Genomic DNA, 18,045 nt, shown 5'->3' on the forward strand with positions numbered 1-18,045 from the left:
ACAAGACAGCCCAAAGCAAGTGAGCAACAGGGAGCCTCCCTGCTGCTCAGTTGTTTTTGCAGCTCTGGTGGGGAACAGAAAGCAAGAGTTTAAACAGACCCTGACTCCCTTTAAACCCTTACTTTCTGTTCTAAAAGTTCATAACATTTGTGACAGTGAATTGTTCACAAATGTCAGTTCAGGAACCACAAACAGGGCAAAAATTGTCACAAACTTTGCTCTGTGTTTCAGTTCATGTCCATCCCTAGTCTCAACCATCAAAGAAGCAAGAGACTACAAATCATCCATCCATTGAAACATATGATTGGATAACCTGGGAACTACTATTGGTGTAAATTGCAACAGCTCAGTTTTTCACAGGATCTAGTAGTTTTCAACACCAATCATATGATCTAGAACATCTTCCTTGATTTTCAAGCTGTTTCTAGTTCAGTTGTTGCTTACCTTCACAGCCCTTCATGCACTAAAACCCACTTACTTGAAGGTTCCATGTACTCTTCTTATCAAGTCACACAACAACTACATTCTGCCCAACAGCTCTAGCTGAATAAAAGTCAGTGAGAGCATCAGCCAGTCTCAAGATACCTTTGCAGCAGCCCTTACACTGGGCTCTCCTCTTTCAAGGTGGAACTCCCCGCCCCCCAATAAGCTTTTAACAAGAGTAATTAGTGATTTTATTGGGGTTTTATCCTGGGTGTTGTGGAAAATGCACATTTATGTGATCATATTTTGAACTGCTAGATTCTGCGAGCTTTGCAGTGTCTCCCTGTGGGAGGAAGTGCAAGACACAAATATTCAAATAAATAAATGTGATGGAAAATTGATCCAAAATGAACACAAGCAGAGACTGCTGCTTGCTAGCAATTACTGAGCATGCCATACCCAAGTTCCTTATACCATTTTTCACACATGAATGCATTCGGTTGAAACACACAAAATGACAAGATCCGTGAGAGAGCAGAGATAGTTTGAGTTATTCTGACTTTTATTTTGTTGCTTCTTAGTCCACACAGTTGGTATAAAATCAGAAGGGCAAAGCAAAATAATCATATCATAATGTCTGGAGTCTTAGCATCAAAAGGCACCACTTACACATCCTACATGTGGCTGCCAACAGAGTTCATTGCCAGACACACTTTTGGAAGCATAGAAAAGAATTACAGAGGAACTAGGAGGATCCTATGGGGTCCATAAGATTGGCTTACTTCCATCTTGACAGTGAAGAAGGGGGGGGGGGAGAAAACATTTTGGTTATAAATGCTTTATTTAAAAAAATAATAGTAATAATAATAGCAACCTTCATAAGTACAAAAGCAGTTATAGGCTGTATATATTACACAGAATTATTTATCATTCCTATTCCTTGGTTTATTCATAAAATTGTTATCTTACTTTCCAGTGAGTAAAGGTTAAATGGCTTAACAATATAAGGAATGGTAAATAGATAGCACCATTTCATAGATATAGTATTCAATTTCATAGAGAGGTGTAGGGGAAGGGTTCAGAGCTTGCCACATTTCATTCATTTTCTCTACTTTAGCTTATTTCTCAAGTAAAGGTGAGGAAAATGCTTTTTAAAAAGTCATTGTCTACCAATCCCAACAGGAAGACAGCCATTTGGGATGGTTATAAACTGACTTGATCTTTTTCCCCCCTCATTCACATTCACTTTATTTTACCTCAGCCTCTGCGCTAGTCTTAGATATTCTGAAACATGCTTAATTCAATGGGACTTAATGCATGCAATGAGCAACAGTGGGTGGCATTCACCTCTGGGAATAGTTATTGAGGATGACTTTTTTCTGACAAGTTCATGGTGTCAAACATGGAGACTGTAACACAGGAGGAAGTCAGTATTACTGCAGGATGTCACAATGAGTCTGTGGTCCACATATTACGCCACATATTGGCTAGCATGAAGCCTGACTCCATCACTCTTTGTCTGAGGCATCATCTACATTCTAGTAGATACTCTTCTTGCTTCCATTTAACATTTGCCTCTATCAGTTGGTCAACGTGGGCTAGTGAAAGCATCAGCCACCATCAGTGCAGTGACAGCTTTTCCTTCCCAACCTGATTTTTTAATTTGTCTTCAGGTTGGGGTTGGGAAGTGGAAAGCTTTGGAGGAGGGATCCATTTGCTTCCACAGCAGGAGGGGGCAAAAATGACACTCTAAATTTACTGTTAGAAGTAAGAGTTCTTAGGCACTTTCTTTACGTTTGAACATGGTGGCAGGTCAAACAAACAAATGCAAACAATACTATGTACATATATGTAAAAAGTGTTATAAATAGGTTTTTCTTAAAACCATAGATACTATATACATCTTCAATGAACACAGTAACTTTTCTTTCAGTTTGGTTTATTTTATTTTATTTCTTGGGTTTACTTTGTTGTTGTTGTTAAATTCCATTTTTCATTTTCTAATTCTTGGACACCCCCTTGTCCCAAGAGCTCCATTCACAGCAGTCTCATTTGACCTTTCATTCACGCTTCCTCAAGATGACATAAATCACCCCACTGATGAGGGCCAGCGGAAGGGCTACCCAGGCTAGGATGTAAGTGAAACCGAAAGAGAGGTTCTCTGAAGAGTGATGCCAATCTGTGTGTCTCACTGTGAAGATGGCAGCACCGCTCATCACACACAGGCCTGGGAAGTAGAGGAGACAGAATGCAAGACATGAAATGGAAGACCTATCCATGGGACCAAATTTACAACCACTTCCTTTTTGTACCTCAACCAAGAAAATCTAGCTCAGCAACCATACTCGAGAAACCAGATCAACATAGATTGCATTTTTGTGACATCAGGACCTCAGTGGAAACATCAACTGTGAAAAGGCAACTAAGCTTCATTCAGGATCTACCTATCCATCAGCCCTGGTAGCATCATGGGGATTTCAAATAGTGTAGAAAATACGGGTCTCCTACAACATGCACTAGACTGTTGTGAGGATTTTCAAATGATGCAATTGTAATAAAAATGGCCTCCAGTCCTCGTTTGAATTGAAAAGAGGTCAAAGATCCCCACTGAAAAGAGGTTAAAGAAGAATCTGGAACAAGCACTGTGGAAAGGACACCCACAGAGACAGCAGAAGCCCACATACTGAGAGCAAAAATGATTGTCTTCCAATTTGTGTGGGGTGGCAGAGTGTTGTGGTCATACCCAAATCCCCTACAGTCACCAGAAAATAACATTTCAGTATGGATTGCAATTTAGCTGGGCCCCTACTCCTTAACTTAGCATAATGATTAATGTTGTCTTGCTGCTAGGCATTAAACCAGACTGCTGTCTCATTATTCCATCCTACTGTCTCCACTGCCCTAAGCCCCAGTGATCAAAGCATGAACAAGTTGAGCCAGGTCCCCTGGGCAGTAATGCCACTAATCTCAGCTTCTTTGTATTGTCAGCTCAGCAATACCAGCTCTAGAATGTGTATGTGTGTGGGTTTTTTTAAAGCCTAGCACCATGGACTGCCAAGGATTACACAATGACTCTTCTATTCACTGCTCAGAACAAGGCCTTTTCGTTGATCCCAGCAATTCCACAACCTGCTCAATGTGCCACCAGAGTTGACTCTGTTCCAAAGTTGTGCGACATGCCTCAGGACCACCTACACCAAACCACAGTGATATTTGAACTGTTCTTTCCCTCTACACTGCCTGCTTTGTTCACAGAAAGTGCAGGAGTGGGAATGTGTTGGATTTACAAGCTGCTGATACAGCTCCCATTCTCTCTAGGACATGGAGAGGACACCCACAGAGACAGCAGAAGCCCATATACTGAGAGCAAAAATGATTGTCTTCCAATTTGTGTGGGATGGCAGAGTGCTGTGGTCATACCCAAATCCCCTACAGTCACTAGATAAGAGAGCATGGATTGTGTATGTGAAAAGATGGGCAGAAGAGATGGCGCTCATTCTGTTCCTGCTTGGAGATACCAGAAGGCTTCACTAATCCTCAACACAGGTGGGGGATGAAATGAAATCCACACACTGTGAAGGAATTTAACATAGATGGCTTATGTTCCCTATCCTGCAAAGAAAATTTAAAGCCAGATGATATCTGTAGTTGTTCCCATGGCAGTAAACCCACTGCTGAAGCAAAGGCCACAGGGTTCAACTCTGACTTCAGAATAAGAACTCTTGAGTATAGGTCTAGAAGGAGGAAGACAATGCAAAGCTGGGACAGCCAACTTACAAGAGGCAGTCCCTGTTCCATTCCAACCTGAAAGAAATAGAATAGCTTTGAATTCTCTATCTTAACTACTTTTCTCTGCAAGAATAATACATTAATGATTTGGAGTTGGGAGTAAGCAGTGAAGTGGCTAAGTTTGCGGATGACACTACATTGTTCAGGGTGGTGAGAACCAGAGAGAATGGTGAAGCACTCCGAAGGGAACTGTTGAGGCTGGGTGAGTGAGTGTCAACATGGCAAATGAGGTTCAATGTGGCCAAGTGCAAGGTAATACACAGTGGGGCCAAAAATCCTAACTATAAATACAAGTTGATGTATGTGTGAGCTGGAGGAGACTGACCAAGAGACAGATCTTGGGGTCGTGGTAGATAACTCACTGAAAATGTCGAGACAGTGTGCAACTGCAATTAAAAAAAACCAACGCTATGCTGGGAATTATTAGGAAGGGAATTGAGAACAAATCAGCCAGTATCATAATGCCCCTGTATAAACCGATTGTGCGGCCTCATTTGGAGTACTGTGTACAGTTCTGGTCACCGCACCTCAAAAAAAGATATTATAGCATTGGAAAAAGTCCAGGAAAGGGCAGCTAGAATGATTAAAGGGTTGGAGCACTTTCCCTATGAAAAAAGGTTAAAAACGCTTGCGGGTCTTTAGCTTAGAGAAACATCGACATGAGGGATGACATGATAGAGGTTTACAAGATTATGAATGGGATAGAGAAGGTAGAGAAAAGAGTACTTTTCTCCCTTTCTCACAATATGAGAACTTGTAGGCACTCAATGAAATTGCTGAGCAGTCGGGTTAGAATAGATAAAAGGAAGTACTTCTTCATTCAAAGGGTGATTAACACATGGAATTCACTGCCACAGGTGGTGGTGGTGGCTACAAGCATAGCCAGCGTCAAGAGGGGATTGGATAAACATATGGAGCAGAGGTCCATCAGTGGCTATTAGCCACAGTGTGTTGTTGGAACTCTCTGTCTGGGACAGGTGATGTGCTTGGGGGGGCAACAGTGGGAGGTCTTCTAGCGTCCTGGCCCTACTGATGGACCTCCTGATAGCACTTGGGGTTTTTGGCCACTGTGTGACACAGGGTATTGGACTGGATGGGCCACTGGCCTAATCCAACATGACTTCTCTTATGTTCTTAAGACAATTTTAGCAACTTCCATTCTGAGTACATGTGTCTGGAAGCAAACAGAAACAGACCTCAAAATTGCAGATCTTTTATTCAGAAGTGAATGACAATATTCAAGGTGGTTTCAATACTATTTGCATGTCTCAAGCATCCATTTAACTAAGTGCCAATGACATAAGAACAGCCCTGATGTATCAGAGTAGTGGTTCATCTAGTCCCAGCATCCTGACTCACACAGTGGCTAACCAGTTTCTCTGGAGATCCAACGACAGGCTATAGAGGCTGAGACTTTCCACTGATGTTACCTCCTGGCACTAGTATTCAGAAATTTATTGCCTCTAAACATGGAAGTACCCTTCAGTCGCCATGGCTAGTAATCTGATATATTTATCCTCCATGGTCTAATAACCCTTTAAAAGCCATCAATACCTGTGGCCATCACTACATCCTCTGGCAGTGAATTCCAGATTTAATCACTTGTTTTTAAACAACACTTTCAGCCATGTTTGTGTCATGCAGACAAGCATGCAAATAAATACATGCTGAACTCCTCCCCTCCCTTAAAAAATGATATTGACTCTGAACACGTTGACCTCTCAAAGAGCTGGCATCAATCAGCCATTCAAAAATTGTTGCTTTGTTTGAATGTCTCTTACTTTTGTATAATATCTGTAAATATTAGAGATGTAAATTTTATTATGTATATGTATTTTATCCTATTCCCTCAGAGCACTTTACATTGAATTTCCAGGGAGTCTTTCATCCAGATACAGGCCAGAGGGAGACCTACTTAGCTACAATATAAAACCATCATACACCATCAGACTATTATTAGATAGCCTTCACTTTTAATTGCAGTTTACTTCTTTGGGAAGACCCACACATATATACTGAAAAGAAACTGCTTCTTCACTCAATATTCATCCCTTCCAGTGTTGCTAGTGAATTACACAGCAAATATTAGTAGAACTGATAAGGCAGCTTAGTGTCAAAGAGATGTCTAACAGGGAAAAAAATGCAGGCATCCCTAGGCTTCCTATAGAGGCTTCTGAATCTTCACAAACCGCAGCAACAATATGCAAGGCAACAAATATTAATATTCACATGCAATTCTGACTTTAAAAGGAACGCTTTTTAAAAAAAAGAATTCAAATTAATTTGGCCAAAGGCCGATATGGCCCCACTGGAGACTTTCTCTGTCTCTCTCTAGAAGCTGGCGTGAGGAATATTTGCCAATGGCTTTGCTGGAATGCAAGGAGATGTGGACAGGCAACGGAGAAGGAGCTACCTCAGAAGTGGCTCTGCAGTTCCTTTTAAGAGACTGGAATTACAACAGACGGAGCCACTGAATAAGCTGATGAATGGTGGTCAGGATGTTTCAGCCCAGATTTCAATGGCAGGCAAGGGAGCAACAAATCAAGTCCCAAGCGTGAGACAGTGGTATGTGCTCCAGTGACTCTGTTATTCATATTCCTGTGATTTATTCTTATTTGAACTTGTTTCTCCAGTGCATCAAAACTTGGGGTATTGTAAAACATCAAAAGCACTATTGAGCCGGCATCATATCTGATCTCAGTGGAAAGAAGAAACTCTAGAAGAGCATTTGCCTTAGCTAGATGTTCTGCCCTTCCATCTGCAGTTATGCAAGGCAGGTACAATAAAATCACCTACTCTGAAAGGCTTTGTTCATGCTCTTTAAACAAGGTTGAATCTGTAGAACATGCTTTTCAGTTGCCGATACTATAGGGAGGCTCGTTTGTATTATTACTCCATTAGTTGATAGGTTACCTGGCTATATTAACACAAACAAAGCAAGACTTCATTGGCTCTTATCAGATAAGAATTCCGAGATTACACATTTAGTTGCTGAGTTTTGTGCTTTAATTCTTAGACTGAGCGGTTTGTATTTTAAAAATTCTTAAATTTAGATCATTATTTTTGTACACTATGTCTGTTTTTACTTTTTTATATTATGCTTACACTGTATTCTGGTCTTGAGGCTGTAATAAACTAAACTAAACTTTGAACTTGTTTGTTCACTCATTTGTATGCTACCTTAAAGATCTAAATGACCGAAAGATGGAACATGAATTTCAGTTTTGAAAACAGGTAAGTCTCTCACACGCTGAACACCTTTAAAGGAAGCTGACAGCCTTTCATGGTATCTTCAAGGGTCAGAAGACCCCCTAAGATAATGTAGTGAAGTAATAGTGCTTAATTGCCATTTTAACAAGGTATTTATAATAGATCCACATGTAAGCATTTTTCAACTGCTGTTTAGAACACTGTTAAACTGGTGTGCTGCAATTGAAATGTGGAAAGTTGGTATCACTTTATTATTGTTATTACATGGGATGAAGGATATGTGGCTAGTTACCATTATTTGGCAATAAACTTTGTTTTAATTTTTTAAGTTATTGATGTGCTGCAACTGAAATGTGAGAGATTGGCTTGAAGAAGAAAATTTAGAAATGAGGGTGAAGCTGGCACCCATCTGTTTATAATAATTATCTCTTTGCTGATTATTATGAAGATTGTGTATTTATCTGAACTGATACTTTGTGATATGACCTCTGAATTCTCACTTAGTATTTAATGTTTGGTGTCATCACTGTGAAATAAATCTCTATCATGATGTAAATAGTTTTTACGTGTTACACCTTCCAGTGACGCATCTCCTCCCCACCTCTCTTAGAACAAGATAAATTCAAGAAGAGATTCCCTTTGGCTACGAAGCTCATCAACAGGCCTGGTGTTATTCCAGCATGAGTTCAGAAAAGGCAGGAGAATGAAGAATGTTGCACTATATATGCTATTTCCCCATTCTCATGCATACCTCACTATACTTAAAGCAGGTGAACTGGAAAAAGGTTCTAAACTCCTATAAGGAACACACTTGACATTGTGATACAGCATAGTATCAGCCATAAGACCTCCTGTCCTCCTTTTAAGCTAAGTCCTAAAACAACCAAGGAAGTCCAGGGCTACTGCACAGAGGCAGGCAATGAGAAACTACCTCTATCCATTTCTTGCGTTGACAACCCTATGGGGTTCACATGGGGTTGACTGCATTTTCACTGCCAATGAAGCATGGTTAGTCAGCTCCATTAATTGGGATCTCTAAGATCTAAAAATTAAACATTTTGAGAAAATACAAGGTATGCCCTATTGAGGTATAGGTAAAAAAAAATCTTCTGGGAACAGAACCCACATCAAGATGACTTCAAACAATGGACAAGGAATTCCCAAAATTTGTAGTCATATAGCAGGTCCATCAGTAGGATGCCATGTAACAATGTCAAAGGCTGATTCAAAATTGCTTCTAAGCCAAAAATTCCATATTCAATATAAGAATCTCTTGAAAATATCTATGGTGGTCCCCCCCCCTCCCAGGATGCCAAATTGTGTCAGGTTGTGGCTCTTTTAGAACCCTGTGCAATATATCTGGACTCTATATTGAGACCCTTTGTTGAAAGTATGTCCTCATATTTAAAGACACTAAGGATTTAATTATTAAGTTGGAGGGTCTTCCTTTCCCTGATAAAACTGCCTTGGTTACCTTAGATATAGTATCACTTTATTCAAGTTATTCAAGTTGCAAGAGCAACTCTAAAAATGTTTTTGATAGAAGGCCTGCAACATCTCCTCCATCTCCCTTTCTTAGACTTGCCTGACCTTACTTTAGAAAATAATTATTTTTGTTATGGTGAACAATTTTATTTACAAATTAAAGGAATAGCCATGGGCAGTCCCTCTGTGCTCCAAATATCCGCCAACTTATTCATGGAAGAGTTTGAACCACATGGTTGAACAATCCTGCTGCTAATTCTTTTCATAAACATTTTTTGCAATAAAAGAAATACATTGATGATTTTTTGACATTTTGATCGTGATTAAGTCTGAAGCACTGCAATATTCTTACTGTCTGAGTCCAGGCTTCCTAAGGGTCAGTTGAAGAGCCACAATTGTGCCGCCTGCAGGCTGGTTAATGAAATTACACACATAGATTTTCCAAATGGCAAAATATTTTTATTGAATGGTTTCTTTAATTGCAATACAAAAAAATCTGTGTACTGTATCTCTCACCCTTGTTTGCTTTTGTATATTGGCTCCTTTATGCTTGCCATTAAGACTTGGGTATTGCAGCACAGATCTCACTTAAAACATAATGTTCTGATGCGTCTCTTGTGAGCCATTTTCAGACCATGAATCATTGGGAAGAAGATCTTAGATATGCACTACTGTATCAACTTATAGAGCCCCGCGGTACAGAGTGTTAAAGCTGCAATACTGCAGTCCTAAGCTCTGCTCATGACCTGAGTTTAATCCCAGCGGAAGTTGGGTTCAGGTAGCCCGCTTGAGGTGCAAGCACCAGCCATTTTCGACTCTGGGGTGATGTCACATCACAACGTTTTTACGGCAGACTTTTTACGGGGTGGCTTGCCACTGCCTTCTCCAGTCATCTATACTTTACCTCCAGCAAGCTGGGTACTCATTTTACCGATCTCGGAAGGATGGAAGGCTGAGTGAACCTTGAGCCAGCTACCTGAACCCAGCTTCTGACAGGATTGAACTGAGGTAGTGAGCAGAGAGGTTGGACTGCAGTACTGCAGCTTACCACACTGCGCCACGGGGCTTCAAAAGAACCACTTACCTGATTCCATAACTGGATATTATTCTCATCTCTTGACGAAGGAATATATCTGAAATGGTTGTTATTTTCAAGAGGCATTGCATCCTACTGAAAAAGAACTGCTATATGACTACAAGTTTTGGAATTCCTTGTACATTGTTTGAAGACATTGATGTGGGTTCTGTTCCCAATTTTTTTTACCTTGTTTTAGGTGAACTGTATTGTGATTTATTGAATTCTTATTGAGGCATAGGGCACATCTGGCTGTGAGAATGCAGTAGCAGTTGATCCTCGGCCTGGTGGTAAGGATCAGGGCATTTGGACTTTTGGTCACTGATGGAGTCCTGGACCCACTTTAGGTCACTCACAAATTCACAGTGTGGTATTTGGCAAGGGAAAAAAAATTGGGGAGGCAGGAGATGGAAAATGTGTTTGATTCCATAAAAGGTTGCCAATTAGAACAGAACAGTGGCTCCTTCCTAGGATCAAGGTTTGTCAAATGGAATCTTCAAAAAATGAAGTAACTTAAACAATTACAGTATTTAGCAGTCCTGGATTCCAAAATATACTGAGCCTGCCCAGAGTAAGTGCTCCTGTTTTTTTAAGAGATCCACATTAAGAGAAGGGATTCTGTTTCAAGTATATTCCTATCTAAGTAACTGACTGCTATTTTGGACTTGTCCTGTTTACCGTCATTAATCAATACTCCATCTCAGATGCTCCCTTTGCAGTACTGCAAACCACGCCCCTCTTTACTTACCAGCAAGAATCTGGAAAATGCCAGTAAGGTAGAACCGTCCACCCTTAGTGAGAGTGAAGAGCTGGCAGAAGAACAGAAGCAAAGACAAAACACTGAAGATGATGGACAGGATCATCATAGCTTGGACAGACTGCAGCCATTCTGGAAAAAGGGAACAAGACATTAGGGCAATATTGGCTAGAGACAGTATTGCAACAAGCGTCTCTGTGCAACAAGTCTTCATTAGGGAGAGAGGCAGGGTAAAAATTAAGTGAATACTTGGAGTTGGTTCGTACCCCCAAAAGCCAAGCTTATAAATAGTCCAAATAAAGATATGTACCACTGTTAGCTTGTGGAAGTAAGTTCCATAAGACAATTAGGTGTGCATGTGAGTGGGACAACCCTTCATTTCGTAGAAAAAGTTCAAGGCAAAGGGAGAAGGCTCAAACAGGACAGTAATCCCCTCCCCATAAAAAAAAAAAATAACACCTTGGGGAAAGGTGGGGGGAGAACCTCATTCCAAGGGCAAGGCCAGCCTATGTAGAGAGATCCAGACTGATTCCTAACTGGCATTTGCTCCATCCCGGGGCTTCTCCTTGTGCGGGCTCAAGCCATCGAGTCCCCCAGCAGTTACTCCGTGGTGCCTTTTGCTTCAGGGCTCCCTCCCATTCCTGTCGCAGCAACAGGATGCTGTTTTTGTGTGCATGTGTTCCGGATGCAGCAACGGGAATGGGAATGAGCTCTGAAGCAAGAGCCACTGTGGAGCGACTGGTGGGAGCTTGATGGCTTGAGCTGGCACAAGGAGAAGTTCAGGGGTGGAGCAAAGGCTGGTTAGGAATCAGCCCTAGTGATCTATTAAGCAGCACACCCTGCATGAAACGTGGAGCCCATAAGGGTGGCTCCTCTGCAGAGATGCCTGGGCCCCCATCTCTCCATGGTGGTGGAGAGCCGCCTCCCTCCTCCCCACCCAGTTCCACTCACAGGGCTACCCTCCCCTTCCTTGTACTCTATGAGTCCCCAGCCCTTGGCTCTGCTTGCACCAGAATAGGGCACAGGGGTGCTGGGCAGTGGTAAGGGTGCCCTAGATCAGAACAACGGAGGCAGATGGACAGAAGCAGTGTTGTCTGTTATCAGGCTGTATATGCTCCTCTGCTCTTCGCTTGCTGCTGGTATCTGCGCAGTGTGCAAAAAAGGAGGACACCTTAGGGGGTGGGGCCAAGCAGCATCTCCTTGCACACCTGCATAGGGCAGCAGGCAGCACACCGGAGTCAAGCCTCAAGCCTTACGTGTGTATGCATCTGACTTAGCCCCAGGCTCCCTGGCCTCATCAGAGGTGGCAGGTGGGGAGCCGGCCTGGGTGGCCGAAGGCTCTGTGAGGTGGGCGGCTCAATGTCCACGGTGCAGTTCGTGGGGGTAGGCGGGCAGGCAGTGCAGCAAAGGATCCTGAAGTGTCACGTGCCCTGCTGCTCTCCCCCTTTTGTGGCACCCAGAGCAACTGTCCCCTCTCCCCCCCCTCTAAATCCAGCCTGCACAGAAGCTAAGTAGGGTTTGTTTGCAGAAAACTGTGAAATGTAAACACAAACATACACACAGGGCAGCTTTTAAAAATCCAAAAATGACAAAAGAAGCATCTGTAGCTTCAATTGGCTGTTGCTAGGCATCCACAATATTCCAAGGTGGGTTTTGGGAGTACAAGGGCAGGGGGAAGGGGAAGGGCCCTTCTGGGCCTATTCTGGCATTTGATGGAGGTCAGACTTGGGTAACCAGCTCCAGGTTGGGAAATTCCTGGAGATTTTGTGGTAAAGTCTAAGGACCATAGGGGAGGAGAGAGGCCTCACTTGGGCATAATGCCACAGAGTCCAAAGCAGCCATTTACTCCAGGGGAACTTATTTCTGTTGTTTGGAGTTCAGTTCTAGGGGATCTCCAGGTCTCACCTGGAAGCTGGCTACTCTAGGCCTCTCAACAGCCTCTGCGTGACGATGCCACCTGCTTGCATGAATGAATTAGGCCTAGCCTGCTTGCTACTGTTCAATAGCAGCCACTCTATGAAAGACAGTGTAATGTAATGATTAGAGCTTCAGAATCCAGACTGTGAGATCCAGGTTCAAGTCCCCATTTATCAGTGGAAGCTCATTGGGTGAATTTGGACCAGTCACACACTTTCAGACTAACCTCCCACACTGGGTTGTTACATAGATTAAAAAGGTGGAAAAGAGAACAATGTAAGAAGCTTTGATCCCTACTGTGGAGAAAGGTGGGGTATAAATGAAGAAAATAAATAACAACTATAGTTGAACATGGGAGGCAGACAGAAGGTAGGCTGGTGAATGGCTGAGAGGAGAGAATTCAACATTAGGAAGAACTTCCTGACCATTAGAGTGATTCCTCAATGGAACAGGCTTCCTCAGGAGGTGATGGGCTCTCCTTCCTTGGAGGTTTTTAAACAGAGGCTAGATGGCCATCTGACAGCGATGAATTTGGGGTAGGTATTTGTGGGTTTCCTGCATTGTGCAGGGGGTTGGACTAGATGGCCCTGGAGGTCCCTTCCAACTCTATGATTCTATGAATGAGGGAGGGAAAGGATATGAGGATTGCACCAAGAGGAGAGAAAGAGATTAGGAAATTCCTAGAAATTTGTGGGGAGGGAGTCTGCAGAGGGTGATGTTTGAGGAGGGAAGGGACCTCAGAGGGTTATAAGGCCATATCCACCCTAGCCATTTCCTTCAGGGTATTAGGGATGCCAACCTCTAGGTGTAATGAGCTGGAAGGGTTAACAGACCAGGAAGAACCAACAGCTGGGCCGTCAATCACACCCTCCACATTCCAGGCACCCACGCCAGCTGTTGACAATCAGTCTCCTCCAAACTCTCCCCCTCCCATCTCAAGAATGCGCACGCATCTTTGAAAGACACTGACAGAAAACAGACGCGCACGTGCCAATGCTTCAGATCTCTTAGCTCTAATTACTAGAGGAACTACGGCCACCCAGGAAGTAGGCTGATTGATATGCCCATATAACTCAAGCCTGGGACTTGGCAACCTTGTGGAAGCAACAAGTCGATTCCCTGGCTTGCATCCACGCCCCTTCCTGATTCCAATTCCTGACCGGTTTGAATTCCTTGGCACCCTGACCCTTTGGCTTTGGACACTGACTTCTCCTTCTGGTTTGTGATTTTGCTGTGGTGACTCCTGACTGATTCCTTGATTTTTGACTTTGGACTGGCTTTAGACTCCCTCCTGCCTGCGCCTTGAGACATGATAGATTGCTTCCAGCCACACACTCACGCCACAAGATGGATGAGGAGGCAAGCAGAGGCTCTGGGCAGCTAGCAGCCTTGCTTATGCAGGTTCAGCACCTCAATCAAATGGTGGTTCATCTGCAGCAGCAGCAGCAGCAGCTGCAAGCTGCTGTCGCTGCTCCACCCAAATGCCTGGTGCTTCCCCCAGAGAAGTTCACTGGGAAGGTGGAGGAGTTTCCTGCATTCCTGGCACAGTGCAAACTGTATATTGAATTACGTGCCAGAGAATTCCCCAATGACAAGACCACGGTATGCTTCATTGTCAGCCTCTTAAAGGGGCAGGCAGCTAAATGGGCTACCCCCTTGCTTATAGCCCCATCACCCCTGCTGATTGACTACCAGGGCTTCCTGGATCATATGACGGTAGCTTTTGCTAACCCCCAGCAAGCAGCCACCGCCAATCGGAAGATCCGGGCCCTGAAGCAGGGTAGAGATTCGGTTTCCCAGTACTCCACCGAGTTCGAGCTTCTGGCCCAAGACCTGGCCTGGAACGAGGCGGCCCTCATAGACCAGTATACAAAGGGGCTGGCTGACGAAGTCCTTGATGAGCTGGCATGAGTAGATCGACTGGCCACGCTGCAAGGCCTAATCACGCTGTGTCTCTGCGTCGATGACCACCTGGAAAGCCGCCACCAAGCGCACAGCAGTGTCCGTCCCTCTCAGCTGCCTCGCCGCCCAGTGATGGTGCCAACCCCGATGCGCACTAGCCCCAGGACTGACGACCCCAAGCCCATGCAACTCGGGGCTGAATGGCCGCGGATCACCCCTGAGGAAAAAGCATGGCGCCACTCACAGAACCTCTGCCTGTACTGTGGAGGGGCGGGGCACTTCTCCTCCAGCTGTCCCACCAAGCGCACCCAGCCCAGTACCGTGCCACCGCCGCCAGTAAAAGACCAGCCCCAAGTCTGAGTGAACCCCCCGACTTGGGGCACCTAGCCAGGTCCCCTGAACCCTACATTGCCAGCCACGGCCCATTCCTCGTACCGGTCACACTTGGCTTGCCGGACAGGCGCTGACTGTTCGTCTACGCCATGGTCGACTCCGGGGCTGCCCGCTGCTTTGTCGACATGGCCTTTGTGAAGCAACACCAGATCCCAGTGCAGGACAAAGACACCCCGACCCTGGTCGAAGCCATTGACGGGTTCCTCCTCCACTCTGCTCCGGTGACCCAGGAGACCCGCCCGGTCATGCTCCAGATCCAACACCATCACGAGCAAGTACAATTCGTCGTTGCTTGCATGCCCCGCTTTCTCATTCTGGGACTTTTCTAGCTCGTGAAACACAACCCCCTCATGGACTGGGCACAGGGAAAGCTGAGCTTCAAGGACCCTTGTCCTCACCAGGCCCATTTGGCCACCCTGGCCATTGCTGCCCCGGCTGCTGGTCCTCTACTTCCCCTGGCCTACACAGACTTTGTCGATGGCTTTGAGGAAAAGGGGGCCGACCAGCTTCCCCCGCACCGGCCTTATGACTGCACCATCGACTTGGCACCAGGGGCACCCCTGCCTATGGGGCGGCTCTACCCCATGTCCGAACTGGAGCTAGCAGCCCTGCGGGACTTCCTCGCCAAAAACCTGGAATGAGGTTTCATCCAGCCATCCATGTCCCCGCTGTCTGCCTCTGTTCTCTTCGCCAAGGTGAAAAGCGGAGAGCTCCGGCCCTGCAACAACTACCGGGCCCTGAACAAAATCACCGTCCGGGACCGCTACCCATTGCCACTGATCCCAGAACTACTGGATCGCCTTAAGGAGGCCCAGGTCTATACCAAGCTGGACCTCCGTGGCACGTACAACTTGGTGCAGATCCACACAGGAGACAATGAAAGACGGCTTTCAGGACCTACTATGGCCAGTATGAGTACCTCATGATGCCCTTTGGCCTGACCAACACCCCCGCCGTCTTCCAAAGGCTGATGAACGACATCTTCCGTGACCTGCTCCACCGCTTTGTGATCATTTATTTAGATGACATTTTAATTCCCAAAACCCTGCCCCCCACACAGGGCATGTCTGCCAGATCCTGCAACGCTTGTGAGAGCATGGTCTCTATGCCAAGCTAGAGAAGTGTGTCTTCGACTTAACAGCGGCAGAGTTCCTTGGCCACATCGGCTCACCCCATGGGACTCGGATGGACCCGAACAAAGTCAGGGCGGTCCTGACCTGGCAGATGTCACGGTTCCTTGGCTTTTCCAATTATTACCTCCAGTTCATCCCTACCTATGCCGACATAACCACACCTCTGACCCAGCTCCTCCGGCCCAAAGAGCCATTTCACTGGACTTCAGAGGCAGTCCATGCCTTCACCACCCTGAAAACCTGTTTCACCACCAAGCCGCTCCTGTGTTACCCAGACCTGCAGACCCCTCCCAGCCGCTACAACCCTGCGTGTACTACTCACGGCAGCTGATGCCCACAGAGCGCAACTACACCATCTGGGAGCCGGAACTTCTTGCCATCAAGACCGCCTTCGACGTTTGGAGACATCACCTTGAAGGGGCCCGACAGGTCCTGACTGACCACTGGAACCTGGAACATCTACAGGCTGCTCGACGCCTCACCCAGCGTCAGATCCGGTGGTCCCTCTTCTTTTCCCAGTTTGAGTTCCGGATCACTTACATCTCGCAGAACCAGAACGTGGACACCCTCTCCCGAAAACCGGAGTACGCTGTGCCTCTCACGGAGGAGACCCCAACTGGGCTCATCCTTGCACCCCCGGTCTTCACTGCCACCATGACTCACCTGACCTTGGCAGCAGACATCCAGGCCAGCAAGGCCCAAGACCCCTGGGATCAGCAACGCCTCCTGGAAGTGCAAGACGGCCTGGCCAGGGACCTCTCTACCCGCCAAGGTCTCCTCCTGCACGGTGGGCGCCTACATGTGCCTCCAGGGACCCTCCGAGCCAACGTGCTCCGCCTGACCCATGACTCCCCTTCTGCAGGTCACTTTGGCCAACACAAGACCCTACACCTGCTCAAGCGAAAGTTCTGGTGACCTCGCATCCGTGCCGATGTGGCCCACTATGTCAATTCCTGTGAGGTCTGCCAGCAGGCTAAGGATGTACCGGCTAAGCCCCCAGGGCTTTTGAATCCCCTACCTACATCTGCAGGACCCTGGGACACCGTCTCCCTGGACTTTATCACCGAGCTCTGCCAATCCAAGGGACACACTTGTATCCTGGTGATGGTGGACCTCTTTACCAAGATGGCTTACTTTGTTCCATGTCCCAAGCCGCCCAAGGCTCCTGAAACAGCCCAGCTCTACCTCTAAAACGTCTTTCGCCTGCATGGGCTCCCAGCACACTTGATCTCAGACCAAGGCCCCCAGTTCACCTCCCGATTCTGGCAAGCCCTGCACTCCAGCTTAGGCACCCAGGTGTATTTGTCCTCCACGTACCATCCCCAAGCGGATGGGCAGACCGAACGCACTAACGCCATGCTGGAACAATACCTGCATTGCTACACCAGCTACCAGCACGATGACTAGGCCACCTTGCTACCCCTGACCAAGTTTGCCTACAACAACGCTGTGCACGCGTCCACACAACAGACCCCGTTTGTGGCCACCTTGGGTACCACCCTTGCTTGTTCCCCACAGTCCTGCCCCCCACAGCAGTCCCTGCTGCTGATGCGCACCTGCAGGAACTTTGGGCTCTCCAGGTCTTGCTCCGAGAGCAGCTCCAACAAGCTAAAGAGGCTTACAAGACAGCCGCTGACCGAAAGCGGCAGGTGGGGCCACCACTGAAGCCCGGGGATCATGTCTGGCTCTCCACCCGGTACCTGCGTCGGCCTGGCTGATCTCACAAGCTGGACCCTCGCTTCGCAGGGCCTTACCTGATCACAGACCAAATCAACCCTGTTGCTTTCCGGCTACAGTTTCCGGCCACCCTCCGCATCCACTCGATCTTTCACCGGTCCCTCCTTGTTCCTGCTACACTACCGGATCCCATCCGACCGCCACCTCCAGCGCCGCCTCCACTCATCCTGGTCAATGATGAGGAAGAATATGAGGTCCACCAGCTCCTGGACTCCAGAATCCAC

At 46.2% G+C, this 18,045-nt stretch overlaps 1 protein-coding gene across 1 annotated transcript in view; it reads right to left on the reverse strand.

Annotated features, from left to right (window-relative positions):
* Positions 1-967: 967 nt before the first annotated feature.
* PMP22 (peripheral myelin protein 22) overlaps positions 968-18,045 on the reverse strand; it is a 70,862-nt gene continuing 53,784 nt past the window's right edge. Inside the window, exons 3-4 of the mRNA XM_060251950.1 lie at positions 10,731-10,871; positions 968-2,650 (exon numbers count right to left, since the gene is read on the reverse strand). Of these exons, the coding sequence (XP_060107933.1) occupies positions 2,484-2,650; positions 10,731-10,871 (308 nt within the window). The 3' untranslated portion in view covers positions 968-2,483. The remainder of the gene's footprint in view (positions 2,651-10,730; positions 10,872-18,045) is intronic.

Source organism: Heteronotia binoei, chromosome 13 (genome assembly GCF_032191835.1).
Source record: "Heteronotia binoei isolate CCM8104 ecotype False Entrance Well chromosome 13, APGP_CSIRO_Hbin_v1, whole genome shotgun sequence".
Lineage (NCBI taxonomy): Eukaryota > Metazoa > Chordata > Lepidosauria > Squamata > Gekkonidae > Heteronotia > Heteronotia binoei.